This window comes from Oncorhynchus nerka, linkage group LG24, assembly GCF_034236695.1.
Source record: "Oncorhynchus nerka isolate Pitt River linkage group LG24, Oner_Uvic_2.0, whole genome shotgun sequence".
NCBI lineage: Eukaryota > Metazoa > Chordata > Actinopteri > Salmoniformes > Salmonidae > Oncorhynchus > Oncorhynchus nerka.
In genome coordinates, this window is record NC_088419.1 from 80,423,309 (window position 1) to 80,439,962 (window position 16,654).

At 45.8% G+C, this 16,654-nt stretch overlaps 2 protein-coding genes across 2 annotated transcripts in view; both read right to left on the bottom strand.

Moving 5' to 3' along the window:
- Positions 1 to 2,034: 2,034 nt before the first annotated feature.
- henmt1 (HEN methyltransferase 1) lies at positions 2,035 to 5,435 on the bottom strand. The gene is made up of 6 exons (XM_029633201.2): positions 5,085 to 5,435; positions 4,705 to 4,817; positions 4,404 to 4,538; positions 3,907 to 4,089; positions 3,592 to 3,775; positions 2,035 to 3,391 (listed from the first exon to the last, which is right to left on the bottom strand). The coding sequence occupies exons 1-6, from the start codon at positions 5,166 to 5,168 to the stop codon at positions 2,828 to 2,830; spliced, it is 1,263 nt and encodes a 420-aa protein (XP_029489061.1). The 5' UTR covers positions 5,169 to 5,435; the 3' UTR covers positions 2,035 to 2,827.
- A 685-nt stretch (positions 5,436 to 6,120) lies between these two features.
- Positions 6,121 to 16,654, bottom strand: part of LOC115108768 (uncharacterized) — a 60,469-nt gene continuing 49,935 nt past the window's right edge. Inside the window, exons 45-54 of the mRNA XM_065008520.1 lie at positions 15,236 to 15,496; positions 14,805 to 15,077; positions 13,841 to 14,101; positions 12,161 to 12,421; positions 9,193 to 9,453; positions 8,615 to 8,875; positions 8,106 to 8,393; positions 7,593 to 7,829; positions 7,121 to 7,192; positions 6,121 to 6,946 (exon numbers count right to left, since the gene is read on the bottom strand). Of these exons, the coding sequence (XP_064864592.1) occupies positions 6,672 to 6,946; positions 7,121 to 7,192; positions 7,593 to 7,829; positions 8,106 to 8,393; positions 8,615 to 8,875; positions 9,193 to 9,453; positions 12,161 to 12,421; positions 13,841 to 14,101; positions 14,805 to 15,077; positions 15,236 to 15,496 (2,450 nt within the window). The 3' untranslated portion in view covers positions 6,121 to 6,671. The remainder of the gene's footprint in view (positions 6,947 to 7,120; positions 7,193 to 7,592; positions 7,830 to 8,105; positions 8,394 to 8,614; positions 8,876 to 9,192; positions 9,454 to 12,160; positions 12,422 to 13,840; positions 14,102 to 14,804; positions 15,078 to 15,235; positions 15,497 to 16,654) is intronic.

The window sequence follows — 16,654 nt, forward strand, 5'->3', positions numbered from 1 at the left end:
GTCCCCTAGTTTTCAGTCCTTTGGTTTTTCAACAATGTTTTTTATTTGAACTGCCTTTTAATGTAGGATTTTAACTTTTGTCCACCAATAAGCTGCTAAAAGGTTGTGTGTGTGCGTGCGTCAGTGGAGGCTGGTGGGAGGAGCTATAGGCTTATTGTAATGACTGGAATGGAATCATGGTTTCCATGTTTGATACCGCTCAGTTTATTCCATTCCAGTCATTACAATGAGCCTGTCCTATATCTCCTCCCACCAGCCTCCAATGGTGTGCATGTGTGTGTTTGCTATGTGTTTGTGTGTATGCATGACTGTGTGCGTGCCTATATGTCTCTGGTAAAGTGTTAAAGCCACTAGTCTGTTGTAATAATAGTAAACCTACAATAATCCTGCAGTATACAGCCAGGGCTGAGGGCTGGGAGTGAGACTGCAGGTTATGTACTCGGTACTGAAGGTGACCCTGCTCCTCTGCTGATCTCATTACTGGCAGAAATAGAAACCGCCTTACAATCTAACCGCTCTGCTCTTTTTATATGCTTGTGGGAGGGAAATAGATGGTGAGGAAGAGGAGAGAAGCTCTGTTTGAGTGAGGTCAAGCTTGTGTTTGCTTCTTCTGAAAGAATCAGACTCTCAGGTTAAGATATCAGGGTTCCAATCCGGATGGCTCTTTTTTTGCAACGACCGATGACAGTGGGGTTTAGAAACTGATGCAAGTCAACAGTTGATTCTTGCCAAGCTGACGTAGGTAAAGATGAAGGCTACAGGACAAATGGTCAACAATTGAACTGCCATTGTACACACTTATTGGTCACCTTGTGTAGTACAACTCCAAAGAGTGAGACTGTGTGGTCCACGAAGAGTGCGACGGTGTGGTCCACGAAGAGTGCGACGGTGTGGTCCACGAAGAGTGCGACGGTGTGGTCCAGGAAGAGTGCGACCGTGTGGTCCAGGAGGTCCAGGAAGAGTGAGACCGTGTGGTCCAGGAAGAGTGCGACCGTGTGGTCCAGGAAGAGTGCGACCGTGTGGTCCAGGAAGAGTGAGACGGTGTGGTCCACGGAAGAGAGTGCGGTGTGGTCCAGGAAGAGTGCGACCGTGTGGTCCAGGAAGAGTGCGACCGTGTGGTCCAGGAAGAGTGAGACCGTGTGGTCCAGGAAGAGTGCGACCGTGTGGTCCAGGAAGAGTGCGACCGTGTGGTCCAGGAAGAGTGCGACCGTGTGGTCCAGGAAGAGTGCGACCGTGTGGTCCAGGAAGAGTGAGACCGTGTGGTCCAGGAAGAGTGCGACCGTGTGGTCCAGGAAGAGTGAGACCGTGTGGTCCAGGAAGAGTGCCAGGAAGAGTGAGACCGTGGTCCAGGAAGAGTGCGACCGTGTGGTCCAGGAAGAGTGCGACCGTGTGGTCCAGGAAGAGTGAGACCGTGTGGTCCAGGAAGAGTGCGACCGTGTGGTCCAGGAAGAGTGTGGTCCAGGAAGAGTGAGACGGTGTGGTCCAGGAAGAGTGAGACGGTGTGGTCCACGAAGAGTGCGACCGTGTGGTCCAGGAAGAGTGAGACCGTGTGGTCCAGGAAGAGTGAGACCGTGTGGTCCATGAAGGTTCTCTCTCAGCAGCATATCAGATGGTATGATGATGATATACTTATATGACAAAAAGCCAGGAGTTACATCAGATGAGGCTGATGATGACTCTGTTATTCGTTGTCTGAACGATGTAATGGATTGGTCCCCCCCATATCTTGAATATAATGTCAAATACGGTTATGAAACTGACATTGGGGAGGGAATTGTATACACTACACGATTTTGTGATGAATCTTGTTAATTGGTCTGTCTCATTAAATAACAATACATATTCAGAGTAAGTTAGATATAATGGCATTACATACATTTAGTGTGTGTGATCGTCTCCTGTCTTAAGCCATACTGGAGGTTAACCATATCCTGACCTCAAGTTATGTGCCGTAATTTGCTGATTTCGGCAGTGTCATCAGTGTATGGTATTATAACTCTGAATTCATCTGTGTTATTTCTCTTTGTGTAGATGTTTATTGTTTGCATGATTTTTGTATTTCTTCAGCGAGTTAAACCAATGCTTGAAAACCACAATTCCACCATCACATGTGGTTCAAGGTTTCTAACATCTGTACGTTTGGTAAGACACACACCTGTGTGATTCATTTATGTTGTGCCATCACTTACCTGGAAGTTCTCTTTACTGCCTCATGAGGCAAATTTAAGAACAGAACTGATGTATAGATCCAAAACATGGTAGAAACTAATGAGTATTGTAACCTTTAGCAAGGCACTTGTATTACCATTCACTATTCCTCTTGAATAGAAATAAGCTAACTACCTTCCTTCAGTAAAATCAGTTCCAGTAGACAGATGTTAGACAGGCAGCATATGTTCCTGTTTCCCAGCTCAGTCGGTACCTAACATGTAACAAACATGGTTGCCTTTTCTCTTCTGTGAAGCTGTGTGTATTAAGGAGCTGTAACCTGTATCCTCCTGTAAAAGTGACGTTTTCTGTCAGTGTCGACAGTGTCCAATGTTCCTGTCTTTTTGACCAACATTTGCTTCCTTACCAGGTGTACTGTATGCATTTCCTGTGTACCATGCACTGTTGATTAAAACGGTTCAAAATGTTGATTGTGTGAACCAGGCAATGACTATATTCTCATCACATTTTATTAGGAACATGTTCCTTCTTCATTTAAGGATATGGTTGAATCTTATCTGATGGCCCCTAGTTCTAGAACGGTATATTGCCAGGGTAAAAGAAAATGAAAATCCACACCACTAGTACATCAAAGAATACACTCCTTATATGACAAAGGTCATCCAAGCTCGGTCTCCCAGTCCTCGTTCTCCACGCTACTAACAAAGAACGGACCTGTCCCTGTGTTATCACAGTTCTCATCCCACTCCAAATCTTCATCATCGCTGTCCACCAACACCACAGCAGTGCCATCGTTGGTTAACTGTACTCTAGAGTTCTCCAGTAGGAACTTTGTGAGACGCTGGACTGTCCCACTCAGAGCTTGCACTCTGGGGCAGGAGCACAACCTGACCAAGGGGACACACACAGACTGACCTTCTCTGTAGGGCTCCTCCTGTCCCATGTCTGTTCTACCCTCTCCCCCCACCTCCTCATTCTCTACCTCAAACCCTCTACCACCTGCCTCCACTCGCTCCACTTCACCTGTCTGATTCTCCTCCCTGTCCATTCCTTCTCTCGAACAACCCTCTTCATCTGTCTGTTCTGATTCTTCATCCCCCACTCCACGTATCTTCTCCAGCCACTCTCTCTTCAGGGTCTCAGCCCAGTACAGGACCTCATTCACCAGAGTCCTCTGGAAGATATTGCTGTCACACAGGCTTGGGTACACCACGTTGTATAACTGGAGTATGAGGGATGGAGAGAAAGGGTAAGGGAAAGACAATGTGAGAAATAGGTTAGGACAGAGGGGCCTATTTTATTCTCACTGGCCACTTCCTGAAACGCATGCAAAACTAAGTGACACTGATACTTTGATCTCTGATCACACAGGTAATGAGACAGGATTAACAACAAGAGTAGACCCCATTTGTGCCTCCTCACCACTCTGTAAGGAAGATGCTCCTCTGCCACATTATTCTGCAGACGTGGTGCGTCACGTCCTGACCTGTCTATCTGAAACACTCCGATTTGAGAGCAGAAACCGATGCTCTCCTCCTGGGCCGGTATCTGTCCTACACCTGTAAACGCCACCACATAACCAAACTCTTTGCACACCTTCAGAGCCCTGGGAGAGCAGGAGGGATGGGAGAGATGGAGAGGATGAGTGCAAACTAAGTACAAATAAGAAAAAGGTATACCTTTTTAGAATGATGATTATAATACAGGCATACTGACTGCATGGTAATGTACACATACCAGGTCTGAAACTCTACTTTAGTCCATTCAAATTTGTGGTCGTAGTGTCTAAACCCCGTCAGCCCGGGGAGCAGGGGGTTGAAGTCAGCGTTTGGAGTGCTAATGATTGCTGCTACTGGGGCCATGTAGCCAAATACAACCTCAGTGAACCTATCCACATCCTCAAGCTGTAGGTGCTCAATGCTGTAGAGAGCAAGTTTGTGGTTAACATAAAATACCATGACAATATTGAAGGGCACATGATGGGCAAACCCTTACATGTGGCAATCAACATGGAATTGATGTACCAGTATGTTGGTGCTCATATAATACAGTATCTGAAAAAGTAGAAAAACATTGTCTGAGGGCTAATCCCTCCAGTAGTCACCCAGACTTCCAGTGCTTCTACACCTGCATTACTTGCTGTTTGGGGTTTTAGGCTGGGTTTCTGTACAGCACTTTTAGATATCAGCTGATGTACGAAGGGCTATATAAATACATTTGATTTGATGACTTACAGCTCAATACTCGTCACCAGATCAAATCCTTTGGTGCGGGGATCCCTCTCGGTGACTGAACCCTGGTACAGCTCAATGGTCAGGGGATGATCACCTGGCTGCAGGTAGTCAGTTGGAATCGGTGCCAGTTCATACCTGCTCAGGATTTAATTGTAAAGGTCCTTAGTTTAGGTTATGATAAATTAAGACAGGTAGGTGTGTGTGTACTACAGTCTCACAAAGGTAGACCCAGGTCATAGGATAGGATCTCACAAATCAATTGACAATGTTTTATTTGTTGAAATAACTTAATAAAACACACATTTTAGCCCTGATAACTGCACAGTCAATGTCCAGTCCAGCAAGCAGTTCAATTTCTTTGTGAAACTTCAGCTTCCTAAGGAGAGTGCAGTCATTGCATCCCAAGTCTACCACCTGAAGAAGAGAATGGACAAGTACACATAAAATACAGTTGTAATGGGCCTATTGCAGATAAGTTGACAAGTTCTGATAAATAGTTTCCCCCATTTATTTTCAATTAGCGGGTCAGACTTTAAACATAACGTCAACATAAGGCAGGCCAAAGACGGTCTGCATCTAAACCGTGTAGTTCTGCGATTAGCTAGCTAGCTAACGTTACATGTGGGTTGTTTCGATGGAAGCCACAACTGAACCATCACGTAAAGTAGTTTTATACAGTACCTTTTTGGGTTTGTTCTTTTTGACGAAGTCGATGACAAATTCGTATCGCTGTATGTACAATGGTGGAGTAAATATCGTGTTCATCGTAAACAATTAACTAGTTACTACTTGAAACACTGCTGCTAGAGGTCGAATCGCGCAATTTGAGCCATTATGGCGCTGGCGCAACATCTCTCTGAATTAATGCCAGTTCAAGTGGACTAAATCTGAGTCTGCGGAACCCTGGCCTAAATAACAGGCTGCAGCAGAGTTCAGTTTTTTTTAACGATTTTCCATGAAATGTTCATTCTTCCCAGTTATTGGTGCATGTGTTATATTTGATTGTTTGTTTTTCTATAGCCTTGTGTAACAGTATACCTTTAATCCGTCCTCTCGCCGGGTGCGAACCAGTTACCCATCGCTCCACAAAAGCCGCGGCCATTGCAGAGCATGGGGAACCACTAGTTCAAGGTCTCAAAGCGAGTGACGTCACCGATTGAAATGCTATTTGCGCGCACCACCGCTAACTAGCTAGCCATTTCACATCCGTTACACTTGGTTCGATGACAAGAAAGAAGAATCTGAATCAGGGATGTTCACATGGGTCTCACAGGCTCCTGGGTTGCATCAAGTATGTCCATTTGTTTGAGAGTCTGCTGATGCTCAGATATCAATTGATCTGTCTGCCCGAATGGTCTGAGTTCAACATTCTAACTTGTCTTTCGGGTCCATGCAGAAATGTTTCCTATAGTACATGAAAACAAAAGTATTGACTCCCATCATCCAGACTCCCATACAACTACTGTAGATAATGTAGATGAGGAGTCATCATTGGCTGTTATATATAATGGATACAATGATAGCTGCCAAGTGAAAGACCCAGGACTTTGATATTTTATGCTCTTTATGGAGAATAACTATTTTAATGTTTAATATACTTTTATTCCTTAAATCTGTGCTTGATATAAAAATAGCTATTGTAGCTATAGTTTTGAGACAAGATGTATAGTACATCAGATAGGACACATACTGTATGGTTAACAAAAATATTGCTTCATAAATTACTACTTGCTTGATAGCATTTATTTGCTCTCTTGATCTACTTTTTCTTTGTTTCAAATCATGTATACAACCAACAGAAGAATCTAAAATACATTTAGTGGACAGAAAAGTTGTTTGTGTAGGTCTCAAAAATATAACAATTTGAAGATAAATAAAAATACATTTTTAGGCATACTTTTTTCAAAGAACTACACATTATAAAGACACATGCTGCTATCTTACCGACTACAAAAAAAACAAGAAAATGATACCTAGCTCTAAAAAGTAACAACAAAAAAATACCACATTTCAGCTTTCAAGTTAATCGAAAATAACAGCTTTAGTAGGATCATCTATGCGATAAAGACTGCCTTTTGTGATAGTAATTTAAGCTTAACAACAGTAACCCCTCCCTGTCCCTCAGTCTGTTGAAAAGCCTCTCTTCTGCCTTGCGTGTTTACTTCTAGAGATAGGAAGCAGTCACTGATGATTCTCTTTACACTACATCGATTGGTGGTTGCCCTGGCAACTGTAATGTCCATTTGGTTGGGGTGAAAGTCAAGCCAATCACATGGGGACTCCAGTAGTGACACACTCCTTGGAGTAGTTGCTCTGGGTGTGTTCGTTCTTGGCCGAGACGAAGATGCAGTATCTTGTGGAGGGCTCGAGGTCGTTCACATTGGTCAGCTCTTCAGAGACGGTCAGCACCTGGCGTCTGGAGGGTGTGTCTTCTTGGACGATGATAATGGTGTAGAGGGTGGCGTCCCTCACCGGTGCCCACTCCATGTGCAGAGAAACACCTGTTACCGTAGCAACTAACACCTTGGGTTCGGACAGCTCCTCTGTGAAGGGAAGGAGGAAAAGTAATGTTATTATGAACCATTGATTTCACTATTTGTTTGACCTTTAGCATATTTGTAGACTAGACATGAACTATTTTGAGAGTGTGAGGAATATAATTATGCATATATGGTGCAAAGATTAGAGATGGCGTGGCAGTTTGAGAATGTGCTCACCTCTGATGCGGAATTCAGCAAATGTGGCAGGCTTTGCCATCCCCAGATCTCTTCTGTGGCGATTTGATGGCCCTGAGAAAGAGGATCAAAGATAGACTGTGTTATTGAAAGCTTGAATACAAGCACAACACCATGTGCAGTAGATATTTATCATCATCCATATTGATGATCCATATCAGATTTAGTCCACTTGAACTGGCATTGATCCAGAGAGATGTTGCGCCAGCGCCATAATGTTTCAAGTAGTAAACTAGTTAATTGTTTATGATGAACACAATATTTACTCCACCATTGTACATACAACGATACGAATTTGTATCGATATGGATGATATCCCCCATCACAGTGGTTTATTCATCACAGTGTGGTTGGATTCACTTGGAATCACTGATAAAAACAGGTAAAACAATGTCCAAGGCCTAATTTGCCTACTATGAATATTTTCCTTCTGTATCATATTTTCCGATCTCACCGTTGATGTCTTTGGTGGGGACGCTCTCTCCCACAGCGTTGCTAGCGGTAACCTCGATGGCGCCTGGCTGGACGTTGTTAAGCTGACAGGACAGTTCCGTGGTGGAACACACCTGCGTGCGGCTGTCTCCGGTCACGTCGTAGACGGTGTACTGTGTGGCGAACATTGCAGCCTCCCAGGACAGCATGGCAGGCGTGTTGTCACCCGTGTAGTTCACGCCCAGAGGTGCGCAGGGAGCTGGAAGGGAAAGGGTTGGTTTACTAATGTCAACTCTGGAATAAAGATCCCTCAGCCCTACTCTCAGGATAATCCCCCACCTCAGGGCAGAAGTAACTTCCCAGCCAAAACTGTCACTCTCTTTTTATAGACTAAGGTCACATTACCCTCAGAATAGACTGACTGAATTCAGTAGCGTTGCAGACCAGTAGCATTGCTGATCATTTGCATTTCCATCATAATATTAAATCAGTGTCCACATTCAAACCCTTATGGCTCCCTGTTTAGTTAACATACCTGTTGTCCCGGTAATGGGGGTGGAGGGCTTGCTGGTTCCGGCAGAGTTCCTGGTACGGACCGTCAGACTGTAGGAGGAGCCACAGGGCAGGGCCAACTCAAAGAAGGTGTACTTTATCCAATAGGATGAGACATCAAACATGGCCTGCGGGTCATCCAGGATAGTGCCGGTCATCTCAACCAGGTACTCGACATTGGGGCAGACGACCGCACTCCAGGAGGTACGGGCAAAGTGGGTCTTGCCGATTAGTTGCATGCGGTTCCGCACGGTGGCAGGGGCGCAGGGGGCTAGGAGGAGAGAGGAAGGAGGTTAGAAAGGATAGAGAGAAGAAATCAGGATCATTAGAATCTATACTATTGCATTAATCTCTATATTAGTTAGCTAGTATCTGATTAGACCGTTTGAATACATTGTACTGTATGTAGTGTTCCCTGTCCTCCTGATGTCATTCATTCACTGACTCTACTCCTCAACCATCTCTAGCTGAAAGAACTGGATGGGTTATTACCTGCTCCCTCAAGCAGGGGTTGGCTATACGAGCTGTTGCAGGCTCCATCAGAGGCCAGCACAGAGAAGTTGTACATGGCTCCACAGTCAAGACCCTGGATTGTGCAGGAGGTGTCCATGCTGTCACAGTACAGCATGTCCCCATCCTCAGACTGGGCAAAGCCGTAGTACGCCACAGAGCCCTGGCTGGGGGACCAGGACAACACGCCTGAGCTAGTCTCACACTGGACATGAACGGACACGCCAATGGGGTCACAAGGCACTGGGAGAAGAGAATAGACGCAATGTTATAACAATTGTGCAGTGCAATGTTACTTGAATACAACAGCAATGTTATGTTACAGATGACCTCTACATTATAGCAGATTGGTGGTAAAGTCAGTATAAAAGTCAGTATAAAAGGAGGGATGGTGTACTTGATGAGAAGTGCATCAAACATTGATCAAAAGGAACATTTGGATCAAATAATCGGGTATTTGATGTCAATTGTCTGATCCTTCGGAACAAAATGTTCCCTTCTATCCATGTTCTTATATGAACAGAGAATACTGTACTGCTATCTGCTGTATCATAATGTACCTGTGCTGAAGGTGACGTTGGGGCTGGCCTTGCTGGTGCAGGTGCTGGCGCTGGCGGTCACGCTGAATGTGTAGGGCTGACCACAGTGGAGCTTAGCCAGGGTACATTTGTTCACAGAGCTGTTACAGGTGCGGACGTCACCGCCTCGGCTGGTGGCGGTGAGGAGGTAGGACTGGGCCACCAAGGAGGGAGCCCAGGACACCACTGTACCTTCTGCCTTGCAGGACGCTACCACTGTCACATCCTCAGGAACACAGGGAGCTGGAGGCAGAGGTTAGAGGAAAAGTATCAGGACATTGGGATAGCTAGTAACAACCCCTCAGTAATACAGTCTCTCTGTATTCAGTATGTCTGGTGTAGAGCACTTAGTGTGTTGCTCAGTATTGATTGCAATCATTGTTGATTTTGCTTTATTATGTTCTGTTTCTCGTCAACCATGTATCTTTATGCGTCACAATATAGAGGTGGGGTACTTTTTACTTCCTGTGTTGACCATGGGTAATGAATCATTATACGTCACAATATAGTGGTGGGGTACTTTTTACTTCCTGTGTTGACCACGGGTAATGAATCATTATACGTCACAATATAGAGGTGGGGTACTTTTTACTTTCTGTGTTGATCATGGGTAATGAATCATTATACGTCACAATATAGTGGTGGGGTACTTTTTACTTCCTGTGTTGACCACAGGTAATGAATCATTATACGTCACAATATAGTGGTGGGGTACTTTTTACTTCCTGTGTTGACCATGGGTAATGAATCATTATACGTCACAATATAGAGGTGGGGTACTTTTTACTTCCTGTGTTGACCATGACTAATGTATCCTAATATGTCGTGGTGGGGAACTCCAGCTTCCTATGTTGATTATTCTGTCACGGTGGAGAACTCTAGATACCTGTGTTGATTCTAGTGGCGTGGTGGAGAACTCTAGATACCTGTGTTGATTCTAGTGGCGTGGTGGAGAATCATTATACATCACAATTCTAGTGTCGTGGGGAACTTTTTACTTCCTGTGTTGACCTAGTGTCGTGGTGAACTCATTACCTGTGTTGATTCTAGTGTTGTGGTGGAGAACTCCAGCTACCTGTGTTGATTCTAGTGTCGTGGTGGAGAACTGATACCTGTGTTGATTCTAGTGTCGTGGTGGAGAACTCCAGCTACCTGTGTTGATTCTAGTGTCGTGGTGGAGAACTCTAGATACCTGTGTTGATTCTAGTGGCGTGGTGGAGAACTCTAGATACCTGTGTTGATTCTAGTGTCGTGGTGGAGAACTCTAGATACCTGTGTTGATTCTAGTGTCGTGGTGGAGAACTCTAGATACCTGTGTTGATTCTAGTGGCATGGTGGAGAACTCTAGATACCTGTGTTGATTCTAGTGGCATGGTGGAGAACTCTAGATACCTGTGTTGATTCTAGTGTCGTGGTGGAGAACTCCAGCTACCTGTGTTGATTCTAGTGTCGTGGTGGAGAACTCTAGATACCTGTGTTGATTCTAGTGTCGTGGTGGGGAACTCCAGCTACCTGTGTTGATTCTAGTGTCGTGGTGGAGAACTCTAGATACCTGTGTTGATTCTAGTGTCGTGGTGGGGAACTCCAGCTACCTGTGTTGATTCTAGTGTCGTGGTGGAGAACTCTAGATACCTGTGTTGATTCTAGTGGCGTGGTGGGGAACTCTAGATACCTGTGTTGATTCTAGTGTCGTGGTGGAGAACTCTAGATACCTGTGTTGATTCTAGTGTCGTGGTGGAGAACTCTAGATACCTGTGTTGATTCTAGTGTCATGGTGGAGAACTCTAGATACCTGTGTTGATTCTAGTGTCGTGGTGGGGAACTCCAGCTACCTGTGTTGATTCTAGTGTTGTGGTGGAGAACTCCAGCTACCTGTGTTGATTCTAGTGTCGTGGTGGAGAACTCTAGATACCTGTGTTGATTCTAGTGTCGTGGTGGAGAACTCCAGCTACCTGTGTTGATTCTAGTGTCGTGGTGGAGAATTCTAGATAACTGTGTGGATTCTAGTGGCGTGGTGGAGAACTCTAGATACCTGTGTTGATTCTAGTGTCGTGGTGGAGAACTCTAGATACCTGTGTTGATTCTAGTGCCGTGGTGGAGAACTCCAGCTACCTGTGTTGATTCTAGTGTCGTGGTGGAGAACTCTAGATACCTGTGTTGATTCTAGTGTCGTGGTGGGGAACTCTAGATACCTGTGTTGATTCTAGTGTCGTGGTGGGGAACTCTAGATACCTGTGTTGATTCTAGTGCCGTGGTGGAGAACTCCAGCTACCTGTGTTGATTCTAGTGTCGTGGTGGAGAACTCTAGATACCTGTGTTGATTCTAGTGTCGTGGTGGAGAACTCCAGCTACCTGTGTTGATTCTAGTGTCATGGTGGAGAACTCTAGATACCTGTGTTGATTCTAGTGTCGTGGTGGGGAACTCTAGATACCTGTGTTGATTCTAGTGTCGTGGTGGAGAACTCCAGCTACCTGTGTTGATTCTAGTGCCGTGGTGGAGAACTCCAGCTACCTGTGTTGATTCTAGTGTCGTGGTGGAGAACTCTAGATACCTGTGTTGATTCTAGTGTCGTGGTGGAGAACTCTAGATACCTGTGTTGATTCTAGTGTCGTGGTGGAGAACTCTAGATACCTGTGTTGATTCTAGTGCCGTGGTGGAGAACTCCAGCTACCTGTGTTGATTCTAGTGTCGTGGTGGAGAACTCTAGATACCTGTGTTGATTCTATTCTAGTGTAGATAACTGTGTTGATTCTAGTGACGTGGTGGAGAACTCTAGATACCTGTGTTGATTCTAGTGTCGTGGTGGAGAACTCTAGATAACTGTGTTGATTCTAGTGTCGTGGTGGAGAACTCTAGATACCTGTGTTGATTCTAGTGTCGTGGTGGAGAACTCTAGATACCGGTGTTGACCAAGAGTAAGGTGTCCTAGTGGTGGAGTGGTCTAGTTACCTGTGTTGATCTTTTTTGGTGGGCTCCTCAAGGTGCTGCACTTGTCGGAGGGGACGGAGACGATGATGGTGTAGTGCATGCCGCAGCGCACTCCCATGAGCTCACAGGAAGTGGACGTGCTGTTACAGGTGAACATGGATTGGTCTTGTCCCTCTGCCGTCGCCACGATGGTAGGAGATAACTCTGTATGCTCCCAGCTAACCACGATACTGCTGCTATGGCATGCGTTCACCGCGGTGATGGTTTTCAGGGCGCAAGGACCTAAAGAGAAGAAAGGTAGTTCAGTTATAGAGTCACAGACTGTACACCGCCAGAGAACAGTCAGGTTAGGAGATAGGACAGTTAAGACTACTGTGAGGTCATTTATAAATTAATATTTTATTGCCCATGAACTGAACAGAATTTGATTTACACCTGAGTCTGAGCACAAAATCATAAAGAACAACTAAAGTGTAACGTACCTGTCTCGATCTGAAGGTATTACTGGGTGAGCTCTGACAGTGTGTAACGTACCTGTCTCGATCTGGAAGGTATACTGTCTCGATCTGGTCTCGATCTGGAGGTATTACTGGGTGAGCTCTGAGACAGTGTCTGTAACGTGAGCCTGTCTCGATCTGGAAGGTATGTGTAACGTACCTGTCTGGGTATTACTGGGTGAGCTCTGACAGTGTGTAACGTACCTGTCTCGATCTGGAAGGTATTACTGGGTGAGCTCTGACAGTGTGTGTCTCGATCTGGAAGGTATTACGGGTGAGCTCTGTCTCGATCTAAAGGTATTACTGGGTGAGCTCTGACAGTGTGACAGTGTGTAACGTACCTGTCTCGATCTGGAAGGTATTACTGGATGAGCTCTGAGCTCTGATCTGGAAGGTGGGTGAGCTAACGTGTGTACCCTGTCTCGATCTGGAAGGTATTACTGGGTGAGCTCTGACAGTGTGTAACGTCTCGATCTGGAAGGTATTACTGGGTCTCGATCTGGAAAGGTATTACTGGATGAGCTCTGACAGTGTGTAACGTACCTGTCTCGATCTGAAGGTCTGGGTGAGCTCTGACAGTGTATTACTGGGTATTACTGGGAGCTCTGACAGTGTGTAACGCACCTGTCTCGATCTGGAAGGTATTACTGGGTGAGCTCTGACGATCTATCTGGAAGGTATTACTGGGTGAGCTCTGACAGTGTGTAACGTACCTGTATCGATCTGGAAGGTATTACTGGGAGCTCTGAGCTCTGACTGGAGGTGTTACTGGGTGAGCTCTGACGTGTGTAACCTGTCTCGATCTAAAGGTATTACTGGGTGAGCTCTGACAGTGTGTAACGTACCTGTCTCGATCTGGAAGGTATTACTGGGTGAGCTCTGACAGTGTGTAACGTACCTGTCTCGATCTGGAAGGTATTACTGGGTGAGCTCTGACAGTGTGTAACGTACCTGTCTCGATCTGGAAGGTATTACTGGGTGAGCTCTGACAGTGTGTAAAGGTATTACGGGTGAGCTCCTGTCTCGATCTGGAAGGTATTACGATCTGTGTAAGGTATTAAGGTATTACTGGGTGAGCTCTGACAGTGTGTAACGTACCTGTCTCGATCTGGAAGGTATTACTGGGTGAGCTCTGACAGTGTGTAACGTACCTGTATCGATCTGGAAGGTATTACTGGGTGAGCTCTGACAGTGTGTAACGTACCTGTCTCGATCTGGAAGGTATTACTGGGTGAGCTCTGACAGTGTGTGTTGACAGCAGTCACATGGAAGGTGTACTGGGTTCCGCAGGCCAGGTCAGGCACATTACAGGCAGTAGAATAAGAAGTGCAGGTGGAGTTAACACCTCCGCCGCCGTTGGCCAGGACTGTGTATGTCTGAGCCCCGGTGGAGGCATCCCAAGACACCCAGACAGAGTTAGAAATACAGTCCAGACTACCTTTAGCATTCTGGGGGACACATGGAGCTGTGGAAGGGGAGAAAAAAAGGTTTTAATGGTACTGTTCTACTGTTTGTTCTACTGTCTGTTCTACTGTTCTACTGTTTGTTCTACTGTTTGTTCTACTGTTTGTCCTACTGTTGGTTCTACTGTTTGTTCTACTGTTTGTTCTACTGTTCTACTGTTTGTTCTACTGTTCTACATCCATGGAGAAAAGGGAAAAGCACGCACATAAAAAGGAGTGTTTCTTTTAGTTCGGTTCTGGTCTACACAGCAGGTGTGGATGGAATAATTTAGTTCCTCCTGGAGACTGTGTGTAACACTCCCCTATGAATGCAGTGTGTGTGTAACACTCCCCTATGAATGCAGTGTGTGTGTAACACTCCCCCATGAATGCAGTGTGTGTGTAACACTCCCCTATGAATGCAGTGTGTGTGTAACACTCCCCTATGAATGCAGTGTGTGTGTGTAACACTCCCCTATGAATGCAGTGTGTGTGTAACACTCCCCTATGAATGCAGTGTGTGTGTGTGTGTGTGTGTGTGTGTAACACTCCCCTATGAATGCAGTGTGTGTGTGTAACACTTCCTATGAATGCAGTGTGTGTGTGTGTGTGTGTGTGTGTGTGTAACACTTCCTATGAATGCAGTGTGTGTGTGTGTGAATGCAGTGTGTGTGTGTAACACTTCCTATGAATGCAGTGTGGGGGTCACCTGTGTTCTGGTCTTACCTGAGGAAACCGCTACGGCGCCACTGACTTTGCTCTTACAGCCACCTCTGATGGAGGTAACCGTGACGCTGTAGAGGTGTCCACATGGAAGGTTCTCAATGGAACACCCGGTTCTTATTGGAAGACCCCTGGAGTCACATGACAGGTCGGCGGAGCCGCTGGTCACAGCCGTCACATGGAAGGATTCGGCGTTAGGGTTGGCGGACCATGTGACCATCATGGAGCTGGCGGCACACTGTACATCCACAGCCACGTCCTGGGAAGGGCAAGGAGCTGCGAGGAGAGACAGAGGAGGCTAGTGATAATCTCAGGTTTCTAAGCCTATAGTGGTGTCACATTTGTTTCTGCATCAAGGCAGAGCTGCCCACCGAACAAGATTGAATAATTCAAACTCCAATCTGCTGTAATGTAGAGGTCAATTCTCCCTTTACCTGTCCTGACGTGTGCCGTGTCACTGTCTACGCTGCTGCAGGTGTCGTCTTTGGAGACCACAGTGACGTTGTAGGTCTGTCCACACTGCAGTCCGCTCAGATCACAGTGTGTCTGACTGTTGTTACACATCGCCTGGTGACCTCCATCTGTTGTGCCAACAGCCTGGTACAACACCGCGCCGCTGGCCCGCTCCCATGTCACCGCTGCAGAGTTAGAGAGGCACTGGAGGGATGCCTGCACATTGGTGGGGTTACAGGGGACTGAAAAGAGACAGGGAGGAGAGAGAATGGAAGAACATTTTAATTGTCTCCGCATTCTGATGTACTCTTACAGTGGGGCAAAAAAGTATTTAGTCAGCAACCAATTGTGCAAGTTCTCCCACTTAAAAAGATGAGAGAGGCCTGTAATTGTCGTCATAGGTACACTTCAACTATGACAGACAAAATTAGAAGAAAAAAAATTCAGAAAATCACATTGTAGGATTTTTAATGAATTTATTTGCAAATTATGGTGGAAAATAAGTATTTGGTCACCTACAAACAAGTTAGATTTCTGGCTCTCACAGACCTGTAACTTCTTCTTTAAGAGGCTCCTCTGTCCTCCACTCATTACCTGTATTAATGTCACCTGTTTGAACTTGTTATCAGTATAAAATACACCTGTCCACAACCTCAAACAGTCACACTCCAAACTCCACTATGGCCAAGACCCAAGAGCTGTCAAAGGACACCAGAAACAAAATTGTAGACCTGCACCAGGCTGGGAAGACTGAATCTGCAATAGGTAAGCAGCTTGGTTTAAAGAAATCAACTGTGGGAGCAATTATTAGGAAATGGAAGACATACAAGACCACTGATAATCTCCCTTGATCTGGGGCTCCACGCAAGATCTCACCCCGTGGGGTCAAAATGATCACAAGAACGGTGAGCAAAAATCCCAGAACCACACGGGGGGACCTAGTGAATGACCTTGCAGAGAGCTGGGACCAAAGTAACAAAGCCTACCATCAGTAACACACTACGCCGCCAGGGACTCAAATCCTGCAGTGCCAGACGTGTCCCCCTGCTTAAGCCAGTACATGTCCAGGCCCGTCTGAATTTTGCTAGAGAGCATTTGGATGATCCAGAAGAAGATTGGGAGAATGGCATATGGTCAGATGAAACCAAAATATAACTTTTTGGTAAAAACTCAACTCGTCGTGTTTGGAGGACAAAGAGTTGCATCCAAAGAACATCATACCCACTGTGAAGCATGGGGGTGGAAACATCATGCTTTGGGGCTGTTTTTCTGCAAAGGGACCAGGACGACTGATCCGTGTAAAGGAAAGAATGAATGGGGCCATGTATCGTGAGATTTTGAGTGAAAACCTCCTTCCATCAGCAAGGGCTTTGAAGATGAAACGTGGCTGGGTCTTTCAG

Bases quoted from the DNA above. Each gene is read 5' to 3' on its own strand.
- henmt1 (XM_029633201.2), bottom strand. From the start codon at position 5,168: ATGAACACGATATTTACTCCACCATTGTACATACAGCGATACGAATTT. The intron at 4,818-5,084 runs GTACTGTATAAA...TCTCTTCTTCAG, and splicing joins AAAAGAACAAACCCAAAAAG to GTGGTAGACTTGGGATGCAA. The intron at 4,539-4,704 runs GTGTGTTTTATT...AATCCTGAGCAG, and splicing joins GCAGTTATCAGGGCTAAAAT to GTATGAACTGGCACCGATTC.